The sequence below is a fragment of the Fomitiporia mediterranea genome (assembly GCF_000271605.1).
Source record: "Fomitiporia mediterranea MF3/22 unplaced genomic scaffold FOMMEscaffold_11, whole genome shotgun sequence".
Lineage (NCBI taxonomy): Eukaryota > Fungi > Basidiomycota > Agaricomycetes > Hymenochaetales > Hymenochaetaceae > Fomitiporia > Fomitiporia mediterranea.
In genome coordinates, this window is record NW_006760396.1 from 1,191,160 (window position 1) to 1,207,493 (window position 16,334).

General features: G+C 44.0%; 7 protein-coding genes across 7 annotated transcripts in view; 3 read left to right on the forward strand and 4 right to left on the reverse strand.

The window, feature by feature from the left end:
* Positions 1–306, forward strand: part of FOMMEDRAFT_160225 (uncharacterized protein) — a gene marked incomplete at both ends in the record, with an annotated part of 1,438 nt that extends 1,132 nt beyond the window's left edge. Inside the window, 2 exons of the mRNA XM_007270021.1 lie at positions 85–155; positions 215–306. Coding sequence (XP_007270083.1) covers positions 85–155; positions 215–306 — 163 coding nt within the window. The remainder of the gene's footprint in view (positions 1–84; positions 156–214) is intronic.
* A 549-nt stretch (positions 307–855) lies between these two features.
* FOMMEDRAFT_31055 (uncharacterized protein) lies at positions 856–2,148 on the forward strand (the record flags this gene model as incomplete). Its single annotated transcript, XM_007269802.1, has 7 exons — positions 856–883; positions 954–1,048; positions 1,091–1,165; positions 1,217–1,405; positions 1,543–1,580; positions 1,746–1,807; positions 1,955–2,148. 7 exons carry the CDS (start codon positions 856–858, stop codon positions 2,146–2,148), a joined length of 681 nt encoding a protein of 226 aa, XP_007269864.1.
* Positions 2,149–2,407: 259 nt separating this feature from the next.
* Positions 2,408–4,752, reverse strand: FOMMEDRAFT_160226 (kinase-like protein; the record flags this gene model as incomplete). Its single annotated transcript, XM_007270022.1, has 9 exons — positions 2,408–2,614; positions 2,669–2,896; positions 2,955–2,998; positions 3,052–3,082; positions 3,133–3,321; positions 3,379–3,474; positions 3,533–3,669; positions 3,728–4,001; positions 4,642–4,752. 9 exons carry the CDS (start codon positions 4,750–4,752, stop codon positions 2,408–2,410), a joined length of 1,317 nt encoding a protein of 438 aa, XP_007270084.1.
* Positions 4,753–6,817: 2,065 nt separating this feature from the next.
* FOMMEDRAFT_160228 (uncharacterized protein) lies at positions 6,818–8,563 on the reverse strand (the record flags this gene model as incomplete). The annotated part of the gene is made up of 1 exon (XM_007270023.1): positions 6,818–8,563. One exon carries the CDS (start codon positions 8,561–8,563, stop codon positions 6,818–6,820), a length of 1,746 nt encoding a protein of 581 aa, XP_007270085.1.
* A 395-nt stretch (positions 8,564–8,958) lies between these two features.
* Positions 8,959–10,443, reverse strand: FOMMEDRAFT_112858 (uncharacterized protein; the record flags this gene model as incomplete). The annotated part of the gene is made up of 6 exons (XM_007270024.1): positions 8,959–9,076; positions 9,141–9,378; positions 9,443–9,767; positions 9,820–9,857; positions 9,910–10,179; positions 10,240–10,443. 6 exons carry the CDS (start codon positions 10,441–10,443, stop codon positions 9,048–9,050), a joined length of 1,104 nt encoding a protein of 367 aa, XP_007270086.1. The 3' UTR covers positions 8,959–9,047.
* A 232-nt stretch (positions 10,444–10,675) lies between these two features.
* Positions 10,676–13,611, forward strand: FOMMEDRAFT_148615 (kinase-like protein). The gene is made up of 16 exons (XM_007270025.1): positions 10,676–10,704; positions 10,762–10,898; positions 10,965–11,109; positions 11,410–11,446; positions 11,500–11,573; positions 11,649–11,791; positions 11,842–11,941; positions 11,994–12,063; positions 12,113–12,283; positions 12,338–12,453; positions 12,511–12,570; positions 12,623–12,811; positions 12,878–12,908; positions 12,962–12,999; positions 13,054–13,256; positions 13,453–13,611. The coding sequence occupies exons 1-16, from the start codon at positions 10,690–10,692 to the stop codon at positions 13,460–13,462; spliced, it is 1,539 nt and encodes a 512-aa protein (XP_007270087.1). The 5' UTR covers positions 10,676–10,689; the 3' UTR covers positions 13,463–13,611.
* Positions 13,565–15,416, reverse strand: FOMMEDRAFT_31059 (kinase-like protein; the record flags this gene model as incomplete). The annotated part of the gene is made up of 11 exons (XM_007269803.1): positions 13,565–13,602; positions 13,804–14,020; positions 14,074–14,175; positions 14,209–14,301; positions 14,362–14,405; positions 14,458–14,488; positions 14,538–14,732; positions 14,791–14,886; positions 14,945–15,084; positions 15,139–15,236; positions 15,268–15,416. 11 exons carry the CDS (start codon positions 15,414–15,416, stop codon positions 13,565–13,567), a joined length of 1,203 nt encoding a protein of 400 aa, XP_007269865.1.
* Between the last annotated feature and the right edge of the window lie 918 nt (positions 15,417–16,334).

The window sequence follows — 16,334 nt, forward strand, 5'->3', positions numbered from 1 at the left end:
AAAAACGACTCAGTTCACTGCTCCTCCAATTGCACGTCAGTCAGAATAATAATCATATGCATACTGATACGGCTTTGTCTGCAGCCTGAATCAACTCGTTCACGCTCCGGATCTCAACCTGTATGCACCACTCACACTTGCTGCACGCTGTCGCAGTACGTCCACCTTTTATCTCCTATTGTCACTTGCTAACTACTCTAAACCTGTCTAACAGGTGCAGCCTCAACCTCCACAACCCACTCGACCTCATCCCACACACACACACAATTTGACTCACAGGTCCCGAGTGACGACCAAACGTGGTGACGAAGACTACATCAAACGGCCCAAGGATGTGTTCATCCTTTTCTGACACGAATTCTACTCACGAAAGAACAAGGCAGAGGCTGCTGCTGGTGCAGGGGTTAGAACTGTAGAAATAATGTATCATTTATTATTTTGTATTAAATAATTAAATATAATTATATTTTATTAATTATTTGATAAAAAATTGTATCTGAAGCAAAAGGAAGCGATTCAAATGCTTGTAATGACTTATAAGCATTATAAGCAGATATTATACTTTCTCAAATAAATAAGTATGTCTTAGTCTTGTAATCTTAGAAAGTGTTATAATCACTTTTATAACTTGACAATTTATAAAATTATAATGGAAATTGCCAAGTTTTAAAAGTATTCTTACTTACTTATCTAACATTGTACTGTTATTACTTAACCCTCCAGGAAGATTATAAGTAATTGGACAAATTTTATAAAATATAAAAAATATACAAGATTACAAGCAAGTATAATACTTAAGACTTTTTTGTGATGGTGAGACAAATTAGGGATTGCATTACAGCAGAAGCAAAGGAAATGACTGTAAGGAAATCTTTGTCTCAAGGTCAGAACATTATGTAGACAGGATGATACTGCAAACTAACTCCATTTAGTATTTAAATGTCTTCAATTAGATTATATTGATCTTGATGAGACATCTAGCAAGCTTCTTGGATCTGGTGCATCTGGGACAGTCAGGAAATTTCACACTCTCAATACTACTGAGCAGGTATTTCTTCCAGTGCTACTTTTTTGTATAGGATTTTTATAGTGTGCCTACCTACAGTATGCTGTTAAGATCTTTAATAGATGCAGTGAAATGGCTGATGAGACACAACATTATAATGTGAGTACCTCTTTTGTCTAGCTATTTGTCTATGCTTTAAACACTGTTCAGCGAATTACCCGAGAAGCAGAGATATGGACTAATATAAAGACAGAACAGTACAGAAATATCAACAAACTCAAAGGTTTCTCTTTGATAAAAGACTCTCCTTACCCAGTTCTTGTAATGGGTATCTGCAAGCAGAGTTTGGATAGCTACTGGAGGTCAAGACGAATCAATACCAAGGAGAAACTAAATCTTGTATGTTGTCCAATTGTGTGATTTGCAATGTTCTTATGCATTTGTTTCAAGATGCATGACATGGTCACTGGACTTAGCTTTTGTGCATCATCCAATACACTGCTTATTGTTTCTCTTGTTGAATAGCAGCACCACAGTTCATAAAAATGGATTCACACATGGTGATCTTTGGCTGGTACGTACAACCCATTTCAAAGGAAGTATTTTTTTGACTTACATTACATTAGGAAAACATTCTTGTCAAGAACTCACAATTACCACCGTGCTGAATAACTGTACTTGCTGACTTTGGAGTTGCCAATATGACAGAAAGCTCCAGCTATTACTGTATATCACAAAGTACAGACACTCAAAGGGGCCACGAGCATTACTGTGCACCTGAGCTATTCAAGCAGAAGAATTGTGCGTCTCCAAAAGTCTCAAAGGAGGCAGACATGTATGCATTTGGTTGTGTATTTGCAGTGGTGAGTTGCCTGGCCAATCAAGTACAGCAGTAATCTGACAAAAGCTGTTAGATTGTGTGTGAACTTTCTCTTTATGCTCAGCCAGGGAGGCCAGTGGAGACGCTGAAGAAAGAGGGAAAGCTACCTGTTGTAAAGTCGTCTATAGCAAGGCCAAAGCAAAAGTATTGGTTTTTGCTCCAAAGCCTTTGGAGTACAGACCCAGCTGAGCGGTTGAAAGCAGAAAAGGTCCTCTCAGAAATAGACGAATTCATCATAGATTGTCGGTCCAATGATCTCTAAGTCTCTTCCGTTTGTTGTCTTCAGTGCTATAGTATGTCAAAATAATGTATAGTATACAGCTTTGTGCCGCTCAAGAGTTAGTAAAAAATGCATTGGTTTTCACATCACTAGTCTATTTCGACATAATTAAGGACAATCAATCTACACCATCATAGTTTTTGACCTGCTCAAGGACTAGCAGCAGCACGCTAGCTTTCTTTCTCTTTAGCAACACAGCTTAGAGGCGAATTTACTTTTGTCACATAATCATTACATCGAACTAGCTCTCTGCATTAATAAGACTATCCAGTTTTGATATCACTTTCTCAGCAGTATATCGCTTGCCCGGCGAAGATCTCCAACAGCCTTCAAGGAAGTCCCCGTACTTCTTCTTGAAGTCTTTGTTAGGGTACGGAGGATGGTGACCCTTCTCGAGCTCTACCACTACATCGGCGGTTCGTGGCCACGGATCACCTTCAGTAAGTATCTATAATAAAATGTTGCAGTACTGTGTAATGACTAAGATTTAACAGATACGTACCTCTAGTACAACACACGCAAAAGACCATATATCACCCGACGGCTTCGGATTTGTATAACTTTCACGAAAAGTCTTGGACTTCACGTACTCCGGCGGCTGCCACTTGTAATTGGTAGCTTGCGTTGAGCTACATACGACGTTCAAATCCGGATCGATCAGTTTTGCCGATCCAAAGTCGTTGATGCAGGCGACGATTCCTGTGGGAGTCTCTTTCAAGAGGACATTCGACTGAAGATGGCGTAAGGAATTGCGACGCGATGTAGGTAATTACAGAAAATACACATACCCCTGAGAGGTCCCTATGCACTATTGGATCTTGTAGGCCATGTACTTGATCTATCGTTAGTAAATCTCTCGAGAATAACGTGAATCGGTTTACTCACAGTGTTTGAGACCATGCACTACATCTCGCAGCTGTCCACCATTAGTACTCTCCAATACTACACAAGAAAGGCGTTACCCACAAGAAGAAGCTTCGATTTGCTGCTCATTTCGTGTTGGTAAACATACATGCGAAGATTTCCGAGACGATGAAATGGAAATATGAGGACCGGAAGGTTATCCATGCCATAGTAGGGCATAAATCCACAGAGTGAGGTGATATTCGGATGAGATCGAGCACGTATCCAGATATCAGTTTCTCTTTCGAAATACTATGTCAAATCATCAGTAAATCCGATACTGGATTGCAGATTTCAAGAAAAGCGCACGGAAAATAGCTTATTCCTGTATTTGTCCTCCTCTGCCTTGTCCCCCGTCCTGTGAGTGGCATACGCACCATTAAGAGACTTGATGACAACTACACTCTGCTTGGATTAAAGACAGTTATTAGTAGATCGGCGAGCCGAAGTTTCCTGCACTCACGTCTTCATTCCCCTCTGCATTCCGCTGCATTCTAAGCATACCATGAGTCAAGATCGTGCGGCTTGAGGTTGGCAAGATGAGACGAGACGCTGCAAAACTATCTTGAGTATATTCGGGAAGTTTTGCATTTTTTAGCTCTGAATAGATATCATCTCCGTCACTGTAAGCGTGACGAATAATCAGAAAGCTACGCACTTTCGATAACTGATGCCCTCCTCGATTCTGCTGCTTGAGCACCGCTAGCCATGCTGTATTGGAGTCGCTTCCTACGAGCGCAAGCTTTGCAAGATGAATCTCCTGCAGGTATTACACGGGATGAAGTACGCATATAAGGCCAACGTCTATGCTGCCTTGCTGCATAGGCCCAGTGTGTGTGCGACGGGCCTTGCAATGTTCCTTGAATGTCCGTTGACTCATTGCCGAGCGTTTCGAGAGAATAGATGCCAACCGATCGAGATTGAACCCCGAGCTAAACACAGCGTGAGCCAAAACCCGGAAATAAAGATACTTACACAGGTATACAAGGATGTTTTACAAGGCAGGTCCTTGGTCCAAGCGAATTTCCCATACCATTGCACAAACACATAAACACGCACAAATATCACTGGAACAACAAGCGCGATCGTCAATTCCCTTTCGAGGACCAAAATGATCGACAACACAAGGTCCAACAAATACACACATGTTCCAATATTACCATATTCGGCAATGAGTTTTTCGCAGTTGATCGGACAAAAGGAAGAAAAAGGTGTCACAATCACCAAGGGACTGGTTTCTGGATGCATGTGCATTGATTAGAGGTACAACGTGTTTCACATGTTTGAGAGCCTTGCGTGTTCCTGTCGTTTCATGCATGTACTATTGCTAATATATTATTTGGTAATTGACGAAATTGGAAATCATTCTCGCCGTTATGCTTCCACGTTGTCCAGTCGATACTGTTTCCATGTGTTTAGATCCGCCTCTCTTCCGCCTAGAAACAACAAGGAACAATTCTTGTACAGCCGGTATATAGACTTGTCAGGTTTGCAATTGTCCTTTGGTCGAGATAAGTAGAACGGTTACTAGAACATGGACAATTCGGCTGCTTGCTTGGAGTGTCACATGACATTGACAGCATGTTTTGGTACTGGTGACGTCCACGCGTCGTCCTTCTCAAAGCATCGTCGGCCAGGCTCGTTTTCTAATCGTGTAATGTATTTCTTCCAGTAGTCGTGCATCGTTGATGAAAGCAAGCTTGCTGCTTAAGGTTTCACGCATAAGGATGAAATGTGTGCTGTGAAGAGGTAGGTCTTACTGTACCCAATAGATGCTTCTCCATCCCTCAAATGACCCCTTGGATCTATTCTCGGATTTGCTTAAGATGTACGCACCTTTCCCTCTTCTGCTCCTCAATCTCGCTAATTGATCGGTCTTCACTCCTTTGTGTGAAGTGAAACTGTTGAATGTCGTGGCGACAAAGGCCCTCGAACTCGTCTACTTACGATGCCACTCGCTCTCTGTGATCCTCGATCGTCGCAGATGCACTCCCTCTGTTACAGCAACTCGACTAACTAGTAGTTCGACTTGATCTCTTCAAGTCGAAGTCACATTTTGCCGATACAACTAAGGATGCCACACCAGATCCAGTCGCACAAGGAGCGTTTCTATCTCCGTTTTCTATAAAACAGCTGGCTACACAAAAGCTGTTCAATCACGATGACCGGGAACAAGGCACCGCCATGACTGACGTTTTGAAAACTCTAGACCCGGAGTTCTTTGTCTTTGCGGAAGATCAATGGCGGTTTAGATACCACTGCACTTGGGAGAATCTATTCGGCTTTTTAATATTTTATTCTCCTTGATACGTTGACGCTTCGTGAATCGTATTTCCTTTTCTGACAGTGACAACCGCAGAGATAGTCGTCAAGCGCCTTGACAGAGTCAAACAGAGCGAAGTTCTTCCAGAATGCCTCCGATAAACAGTTGAACTACATGAGTTCTATTATCTCTAAATTATTGAGGTAGTCAGTTGCCTGAATCACTTTCAACTGCTCAAAGGCTTTCAGGAGACAACATCATTATACTTTGTGCAGAGAGGCTTCAACTGGGATATTCAATCCAGATGTTCATGACTATCTTACTGTCCCAAATAGCAGAGCGGACTATGTCTACGTGGATTCCGAAGCTCTCATTCGAAGGACTTATCGTCCAGCATATTTAAGGAACCAGCCGTTTGCCCAATGAATAACGTCTTCCGTGGATGTACAGGGCGCTTCTATCTGTGGATTAGGAGACACCTACCACTCAGAAGCACGTTTCTTCATCCATTCATAACATATCCGTGTGTCTAATGCTCTCTGCTACTTGGATTTGACGCTGAGTACGTTACAGGTTGCCAAATTAAAAAGCAGGAAATTTCGGTCCATATCGTGAGAGATTTACTTTAGAGCACAGATTCGAAACTGCTTTGCAGAGTCTTCTACAGTCGCCGAGTCTCTGAAAGCTCTTCACTTTGCACTGCTCTCGCAGTTTACATGAGCTTGGCTGACAGTGATAGGGCTTCGTTCCTGACGTCCAAAATACTCCAAAATAGTCGCTCCTCTCCTCTCCTCTCCTTTCCTCTCCTCTTTGCACTGGCATTATGGCTTTCCTTACGATTTATTTTTGATTTGAGAATGTTATGACGAGACACGGACATGCATAATGTATGTTGCCGCTTTGATTGTTGTGTAAGCAGCAATTTACAAAGCGTCTGCGGAACTATTAAGGTCTTTTTCAGTAACAGCCTCCTGTCCAGCTTTGGTACTTGGATGGGCCTTGTTTGGATACGCGTCGGACCCACGATGTCCAACAAGACATCGCCCCACGCATCCAGGTTCCTAGGTTATTTTTACTTCCGTTAGTGTACTTATTTGCATCCGCGAGGAAACAATAACAACGCTCCGTGTTGCCTGATAGAGCTTGGTGTGATTTGCAATTGCCCTTTGGCCTCGCTTAGTTGAGTACAAGAGCGTGGCCCTGTTCAGAACCAATGCTTTCCCATGCCACGCAAAGTAGGATGGTGCAGCCCTAGCCTGAAATTATCCAAATTTAATCAAGCACAAGGTTGTGCTCATTGACGATAGCTGTATTACATGAAAACGGCGACCTGGGATTCTCGGACAAGAAGCGTTTTCGAACGTACGCGGGCGGCGTCCAGGTTCTGACAGCGCTTAGGGGAGGGATGCAAAGGGCAGTGAATTGCGGTGGAGTACAATACAAACTATTCCCATTTCACGTATGATTTTATTCTGCAAGCCGTGGTTACCCGGTCTTCTCTGTGTCTGCAAATGACAAACTGCGCAATTTGGTTAGGATGTCCTGCACGAACATTACGCTTTGCTGATCGGCCCTGTCATCCTGCGTATCGGTCTCTTGAATAACGTCGAAGGTCGCGTCGTATGACGGCGTGTCGTGTTCCCCAAACGTCAGACAATTAAGAATAATATCCTTTAATGTGTCACCCATCGTGATAGGTACGGTCTTTTGCACAAACTCCATCAAGTCGAAACGTCGGAGCCAGCTTTTATCGTGTTGTGTCGAATGGCCTCGACTTTCCAAAATTTCCTCGTAATGATCGTCAGAAAGGTCCACAACGCTGTGATCGAACACAAATCCATCGTTCTCACTGTCCCATATCAGAAGAGACCTCCATATCGCAACCTCGAGGAGACAGATTCCCAGGCTGTATATGTCGTCACGCATTTGAAATTTCTTTCGTTTATATGAAATTAGATGTCGTGGATGAATGTACAGGTTCATCGCGAGCGATGCTCCGGCATATGTCCTTAGATCGGAAGGTCCCGCGGACAAACGGGCCTGACCGAACGAAATCAGATAGGGCGTCCCTAGAGTCTTATTGTCCCGTAAAGTGCTGAGCGGTGTTGTAACAAGGATCGCATCCGACCTGATGTTTTTGTGAACAAGTCCGAGCGATTGGACGATGAGTACGGACGTCGCAAGCTTGATGCAAAAGTCGAGACGTGCGTTGATAGAATGTGCAGCTGGCCCAGACAATAACAAACTGCGCAGTGTACGGGGCGTACCTGTTCCGGACGGAAGACGGAAAAATAGATAGTGGTTCTTCCCTGCGTTTGCAATAGCATAGCCAAGGCAAGGAAGGATGCCGACGGTAGCTCGAGTGCGGTATTCGCTGTCTGACGGTGCTTCGGCGAAAAGCCTGCAGATGTTCAAGGTATCACGTTGTTCCTCCATCATGTCTGGTGTAAATGGTCGTATCTGAATGTCACGCAAGTCGACAATACACCCAGAGTAGTCACCGTCCTCCAACCGGTGGATCCCAGAATTATGACTCGGATCGATGTCGAAGGCGGACTCTAGAGCTGCAGCATCGATGGTAGTGACTGGAATTTCGGATTTCGCCCGTTTACGCGCCGCAGCAACGAATGCAACATCGTCCTGCTTGTCTCCATGACTGTTGTCCGAGTCTACGATTTCCGTGCGTAACCTCAAATTTGGAGACGTGAGGAGAAGATGTTCCAGGCGTGTTATCCACTTGTTGAGCCTCTTCATAGCATCCTTGATCTCGATTACGCCAAAGGCAAGGTACGATGCTTCTTGAAGTAGCTTTATCCTGCTCAGCGGATTTTTCCGCCGATCGCCGCCAGAACCATCGCTTTTGCTTTGAGCAAACTTCTCAGCGATGGAGGAAGCCAGCTTGTCTAGAATCATCCTTCCTTGAGATTTCGGATAGAGCTTGAGTTTTACTGTCCAATCGTGGAGAATTCGCTCTGCCGTTTCCAACGCAGTTTTTGCGTGAAGAAGAGCTTCTTCCAAAAGTGGGGCGGACGGATGGTTGAGAATATTCTCGTCTTTGATATTCACGAAGCCTGCATAGTATTTGAGAGTCTCTGCGCAGAACATGGCATCCTCGACAGTCTCCACATGGTCCTCCGAAATTGACTTGTATTTGATCACCACCCTAGCAGTTTTTACGAATCCTTCGACATAAGCCGGTACAGCCAAAACCGACGAGACCAGGTCTCCCATGGGTGATCTAAGTTCTGGTAAGTCTAGGAAGACGCATTTTCTCTGCGTGACTTACGAGGAGCAATATAACGTGGTCGCACGTTTGACGGAAATAAAGAACGGCTATCTGAAAGGTAAGGATGATATGAGGTCCTACACGCGTCCACAAGGTCCAATATTTCCGCATTAGGCGTATATTGAACGAATATATACATATACATATACATATACATATACATATACATATACATATACATATATATATATGGCTAAATATACTGGTATGGTTTCGTGTAACAACAAACGGCCTTACATCAAGCACAGAAATCATGAGGGCTCTCGCGGAGATATCGTCCCATAGCTCTATGTCTCAGTAACAATGACACATGCAAATAACAAGAACTTGTCGGGAAAATGTTATGTATTTATGAAAAAAAATTATATATTGGAGGAATACATCACTGCAATTTTACTGGGCTAAAACCCGCATTAAGATTCAACTGCATTAGTTATGCAATAATTTCAAAGGCAAGTCTGCAACAGCAAACACCAAGACTAGAAGTCAGCAATTTGCTTGTCCATCTAAAAAAGTTCTTACTGATGATTGTCCTTGAAATAAAAATTCCTTCCCGTGTAACGGAACCAATATCTTGGAATATACGTGTCACGAACCCAGCATCTTTCTCTTTGAGCCTCCACCTGAGGAGAATACGAGACTGGGATTTCAAGATATTGTGGAACTGATCCAATGCTTGCGCAGCAGACGGTCTATCTTCAGCGTATTTGCTGGTCATGGAATCCACCAAACTCGTTAAGAAAGCAAGGTTGACGTATTTCTAATAGAAATTAGGAACTCTGGTGTCAAGTCCAACCATTTCTAACGAAGAGTTAAGGACGCACGTTGAGGAGACTTTTCCGGTACACGTTCCCAAGAATAAAAACATCGACTGCAAACGGGTCGTACGGAATATTAGCAGATAGCTCTGGAACATCACGATCTAAGCCGTCTATGCCAGTAACGCGCCGTTCATCCTCCTTTACGTTAGGATCAAAGCGTGTAGAAATTCCAAAGTCGATGAAACAGTACTTGACTCCTGATACGTCACGGCGACGACGTACAGGTGCCGGCTTTACACCCGAGGGATCCATCAGCTTTGCTGCTGGATGAAACCCTTTTGGATACATTGTTGTCGCATCCATCATTATATTTAATTTTGCACAATCCCTTGAAACACCCAGATTGAATGCGAGAATGTGGCAACAGCAAAAGGGCTTACCTGTGAGCTACACCTTTACTGTGCATATATTTGAGGCCCTGTTTACGTCAAGAAAAATTTGAGGAAAGGTATTCAAGGTGGCTGGCTTACCTCCAAAGTTTGGCGAACGAAGTCAACGACTTCATCGACGGAGAAGAATGGAGGGTCATCGAACCAGCGAAGCACTGGCATTACAAGGAATGCAAATTGTGAATCGCTAAAATGATCGAGAATTGGGACACAATGATTCATAGATGTTTCTGACCCTTCTACATCCGACAAGTAGAGTGCGATGGACAACTCTGGAGAATTCCGTGCGATGCGCTTTATGGAAACTGTCTTCGCGTCCTTTACACAGGTAGCGTCAATTACATGGCGTGTCTAAGCCATGAACTACAGTCAAGAGAATGCATGGAGGAATAATGATGGAAAGCCTCATACTTTGTTCCAGATATTATCCTCGAAGCGGAGAGGGTTCTTTCCCGTGCCCTTCCAAGACGGAGTCCATTCTGGTCGATAACGTGGACGTAAGCGATAACCATGCTTTTCAAGCAGTTCGTAGTGGTCCCTCCACCATTTCTCAGAGGGCGTCAGCTCCTCATCATCCTCAGGGGGGTCCAAGGGCTCGTCTCCGCGAACAGTCATTATTGGAGAAAGGCAACGCGTGTAGCGAACAAAGAAAGTATGTGTGTAGATCGACAGTCACATGATCTCACTCTAGTCGTTCTGATAGGGTCAGCACGAAGAAACAATAGAGTACTAACCAGAACAGTGTGTTATACTATCGGTTGCTATCCCTGTGTGAATCTGTCTCGGTTCAGATCTCTTTATAAGGATGCCTGGTCATTTCCTTTGTCTCCGCCGCACGACCTGCTACACTGAGTAGTCAAGATGAAGTATGGCACTGTGCGTATGTCCTCATACATGCTTTACACTAGAGAAGCTAAACTTGCCACGTGGTAGAGCAACGAAAAGAAGATGCACGAGCGATTTGAGGAGCTGGAGAAAATCGTTGAAAATGCTGAAGGCATTGCAATCGACAATCTCCTTGCCAACTCAAACGACCAAAGAACTGCAGAGATACGTGTTGAAGTTAAAAGGTATGTACACAAACCCCACGGATGTAAGGCTAAAACTGAAGGACCGCTGCTCGCATCATACTTCAGAGTTACGAATCGGCGAGCCAACTATTTACAGGGTTGTGAGGCTAGCTTCTTTGCAAGGTGTAGACGTTGGGTTGGTAGGAGTGGCAACACATACGAGGCAAAGCAGCTGTATCGTGACATTGATGACGCACTTGAACTTGTTGCTGTGTGTTTTTCCGCCTTATTCCACTATTCTTTCAAAGCGCTGAATCTCTGGGAGTAGGAAACTACGCGTCAGCGCACCGAGTCCGAAATTTTATCTCCTATTGCATTTCAGCCTAATCTATCTCTTATTCATAAACTAAAAACAGCACATTCATTCAACGGAACTTGGGTGCTTAGTTTTTCTTCTGAGAATGATGTATCGGCTGAGCCAACTACGGAATCTAATGAAACAAGCGACATTTCCAACACAATTTCCCATCTCCTGGAATACTTTGGCCACTCACATGCTATGCTTTTTAAGTGGTGGCGCGAGGCACATCTGGACAAGCTAAGTCGAGGTGGGTAAAATTGTATTTTTGGTGTGAATAAAAACACATTGCTCTTGAACCAGAGACGGTTGTCTGGAATGACATGAGGGCAATGGCTAGGAAAATGGTTTTCTTATTGGATGCGTGCTCCAGAAGAGTAAGCATTTTCCAGATTCTACTACAGACATCTGATCTCTAACGCTAATACTGAGACATTTCTTTATCAACCAAGGACTATTCTGACGATACCGAATCTCAGTCCTTCTCTGCATGTGTGGCTGAATGCCAATCGATTTCCATCACCATAATTTATCTCATTGATCAACACCCAGAAAAAGTTGACAGAGTCCGCCGTTGTGTTGAGCTTTTCGTGCCGTATGTAAACTAATCATATATCCTCATTCTGTACTCAAGTTGTTTACCAGGATTATCTTTGTTCTTTCTCAATGGGCGCAGAAAGAAGATCAACCTGGATTACTGGGAGAGGCTCACTCAGTAATTTCGTACATAGGAAATGCCATAGTTGTAAGTATTTTGCCATCCCTAAAGTGCAACCTGTACAATTGACATGATTCAGTCCTTGGGCAGCAAGATTCTGGCGTGCGAGGAGCGGGAGACTAATACAAAGTACGATATTTCGAATCAAGGAAAGTATTTCTCCTATGCCTTTTTGCGCATTTTCTGAGTTTCTATTAGATCTGAGTATTTCCAATGAAGGAAGAGAGGAAATATTAAATTCTGGACTTGTACATGACGTATTTGAGCTTGAACGCTCATTGAGGAAAATCGGCAGTAGCATTGCATTGCGAGCAAATGAAACAATTGCAAGGAAAAGGGGTGAAGACATTCTGGCATTTTCAATTCAAGGTAAGTTTCCAACCCCAAACTCATAATTTCTAATCGTGCCTAATTTCCGAGTAGATCTTAAGAGACTCCAGCTCGACCAAATTGACCTTGATGAAACATCTAGCGACCTTCTTGGTAATGGTGCCTCTGGAACTGTCAAAAGGTTCTTCTCTCCTAGTCACTCCAAGGAGGTAAGCTTATGGATAAAATCATATTGCTGCATTCAGAGACTGATTGACAACTCGCAGTTTGCTGTAAAGATCTTTAATAAACGTAACGGAGCAGCTGATGAAAAGCAACACTGGAATGTGCGTTTCTCTTCATTTCGGGCGTTTTAACACTTACCATTATTGAATCTAGCGAATCATACGGGAGGCAGAGGTATGGAAATCTATCGACGCAACGACATGCAGAAATATCAACAAACTTGTTGGTTTCGCCACAATTGGCAAGTCTCCTTATCCTGTCCTTGTAATGGATGTCTGCAATCAGAATCTACACACATACCGGAGCGAAAAAGAACTAAACTTAAGGGAGAAGTTGGATCTGGTGCGCTATCTGTTTCATAGAAACGTCTTTCGTGTTATCATATCCTAACGGTGAGATGATCCCAAGATGCATGACATTGTTACGGGCCTTGAGTTTCGTAAGTTTGCCCTAGTGAGCTGGTAATAGTTTATTCACTTACCATACTTCTAGTTCACGCAAGGAGCTGTGCGCACGGTGATCTGAGCCCAGTGAACCAGTCTTGTTGTCATAATATCAGAAAGCTTTATCTAACATCCATTCAGGATAACATTCTCATTAAGAGCACACCATTCCCGCGTCGCTGTATTGCCGTGCTTGCCGATTTTGGCAGTGCTGACCTGATGGAGGACTTGGGTCATAACCGCATTTCTGTCAGTGCAAACATTCAAGGAGGACACGAATACTATTGTGCTCCCGAGTTCTTTGATCCTAAGGCTGCTGGCAGTCTGCAGGTCTCACGAGAGGCCCAATGTTTAGGATCAGTGATGTACTCCCTCTCAACAGGTGGCGTATTATCTTTTTTCAGTTCGCTTGCAGACTTCCCGGTGTCCTTATACAGAGATTGATCATATAAAACCTAATTTTTATACATCAGACTAATGCTTCGTTTGAGGGCTGTGATACTCACGACGGCAAAGACGCATCCAAAGGCATACATGTCTGCATTGCTAAAGGGTCTCTGGTCCTGCGATCCAACAAAGCGCCCCTGTGCTAATAAGGTTCTTCTCGAGCTTAAAGTATTTATTGCCAATCATCCTCCCATTCCTTCTATGTCTAGATAATATGACCTGTACCATTATCCGGCAATTCATCTATTTATCTGTAGCAGTTCTCATAATACACACAATGTTATTGTAAGTCAGAAATGCAGTAAAGGCAAGACAGCCGTACTACTGCTTGTTGTAGTAGTTACAACTTATGTTTCTCAACGTACTCAGACAAGCATGTTTTCGCATGTTCTCGCACAAATTGAACATTGTTCATAAACTGCAGCCATGTACGCACGGGCTAACCTTCTGCCTTAATAAGATTATCTAGCTTCGAAACTGCTTTCTCGGCTGTATACCGCAATTTTGGCCAAGATTTCCCAGCTTTCCAGCCCCAGCACCCTTCAAGAAAATCCCCGAATTTCTTCTCGAATTCTTTGTTAGGGAATGGCGGATGTTTGCCTTTTCGGAGCTCGCCAGCCACATCAGTACTTCGTGGCCACGGGTCGCTTTCGCTAAGTATCTACAACAAAATACTATGGCTCTGTGTATAAAAAACGCCGAACAGGTACATACCTCTAGTACAACACACGCAAATGACCATATATCGCCCGACGGCTTTGGGTTTGTATAGCTCTCAAGATAGGTCCCGGATTTCAGATATTCTGGCGGCTGCCACTTATATTTTGTATGTCGTGATGAACTACATACGAAGTTCAAAGCTGGATCGATGAGTTTTGCTGACCCAAAATCGTTGATACAAGCGACAATCTCTGAAGCAGTCTCTTTCAAGAGAACATTTGACTAAAAGATTACATGAGGATTTGCAATGTAACTTCAGTAGTCACAGCGAAAAACTCGTACCCCGGAGAGGTCTCTATGTATAATTGGATCCGGCAAACCGTGTACTTAATCGATGATTAGCAACGGGTCAAGAAAGCTGTAACTTAGTCCACTCACAGTATTTCAGACCATGTGCCACATCGCATAGCTAACTGCCATCAGTGCTCTTCAATTATATACAAAAAGGCGTTACTTACAAGAAGAAGCTTCGATTTGTCACTCAGGGGAGTGGCCTGTCGGTCAACGTACAAGCGAAGATTTTCGAGGGGATAGTACGGGAATACGAGTGCCGGAAGGCTTTTTTCGCCATAAGAGGGGATGAATCCACAGACTGAGGTGATGTTCGGATGTGATCGGGCACGTAACCAGATGCCAACTTCCCTTTCGAAGTACTGAATCGAATTATAAGTAAGTTGCAAACCTGATTTATAGATTTTAGGAAAAGCTCACAGAAAACAGCTTATCTCTATATTTATCCTCCTCTTCCTTACCTCTTGTTCTATGGATAGCGTATGAACTGTCCAGAGATTTGACGACGACCATACTCTGCTAGCATTTTAGGAAAACTGTGGATTAATAGTAAGCCAAAGCTTCCAGCACTCACAACGACTTCACGCCCCTCGGTACTCTGCCACATCCTTAGTGTACCATGAGTCAAGATAGTGCGACCCGAACTAGGCAACAAGAGATCAGACGCTGCAAAACTATCTTGAGTATATTCGGGAAGTTTTGCATTTTTTAGCTCTGGATAGATATCATCTCCGTCATTGTAAGTGTCACAAGTAATCAGAGACTTACTTTCGATGACGGATGTCCTCCTGGAAACTGCTGCTTGAGCACCGCTGACCATCCCGTATTGAAGTCGTTTGCTGGAATTGGGCACTCTCTGCAAGATTCTTTTAAAGACATTGTATAGGATGAATACACATATAAGGCCAACGTTTGTTCTGCCTCTCTGCACGGGCCCAGTGCGCGCAACGCGCCTTGCAATGTTCCTCGAATGTCTGTTGACTCGTTGCCGAGCATTTCGAGAGAATGGAAGCCGACCAATCGAGATTGGACCCTGTGCCAAACATAGCGTGAACCAGAACACGAAAGGAAATAAGCTTGCACAGGTATACAAGGATCTTTACAAGGCAGAATTTTTAGTCAGAGCGATTTCTCACAGGGCCGTCGTCAAGAATATAAATATACACAAACATCAGTGTTTTGGAACTCAAACAAGCACGATCGTCGATTTCCTCTTAAGGACAATGTTGATCGGCAACACGAGACCCAACAAAGGTCCACAAGTTCCCATATTTCCATATCAGGCAATGCATTGGATACTTTATTTGTGCGGAAAATTTTACAGCAACTAATGGTAGTAACTATGTAGGAAAAAAATTAAAACCTAAATAGAAAAGAGGCCATGGTGTGAAGAGGGGAGGGCAAGAGTGGTACATGTACACTAATACTTGAGTTTTTTATGGGTGCTCAAATCAGCCCTCCTAGTATACACAGAGGTGCAGGAGGGGTAAGAGCACTGGAAGGTCCCACGGATACTGGATTTAAGACCGCACACCTTGTATAGGCGTTTTGACTCGGATGGCGAAAGGCCATGGTGGTTGAAGACGTAATGGGCGTAATCAGTGTCCGAAAGCCCGCGATTTGGGAGATGCGTGTGGCAGTGTGGCCACGGCCGAAAAGGAGGTCCGAGGTCTGGCCGAGGATCTCGTCCAGGTCAGGCCTGGTGTTGTGAAGTGTGAAGTGATGTGAAGAGTCGACTTCTTCTGGCACCTCGTGTTAGGGGTGAGGCTCGACGCCTTGAGGCGGAGTCGTGTCGACTGGGTCCTTGACCATAGGGGGTACATCGTTGTCGACGTACATGTCGGTCTGGGACAGTGGAGGAGAAACTGCGGGCGGGAGCTCAACATCATGAGATGGAGCGTTGACTCATTCAGTTGGGGTGGCTCAACCACTAGGAGAGCTCGGGTGTGAGTATCAGTAGGTTT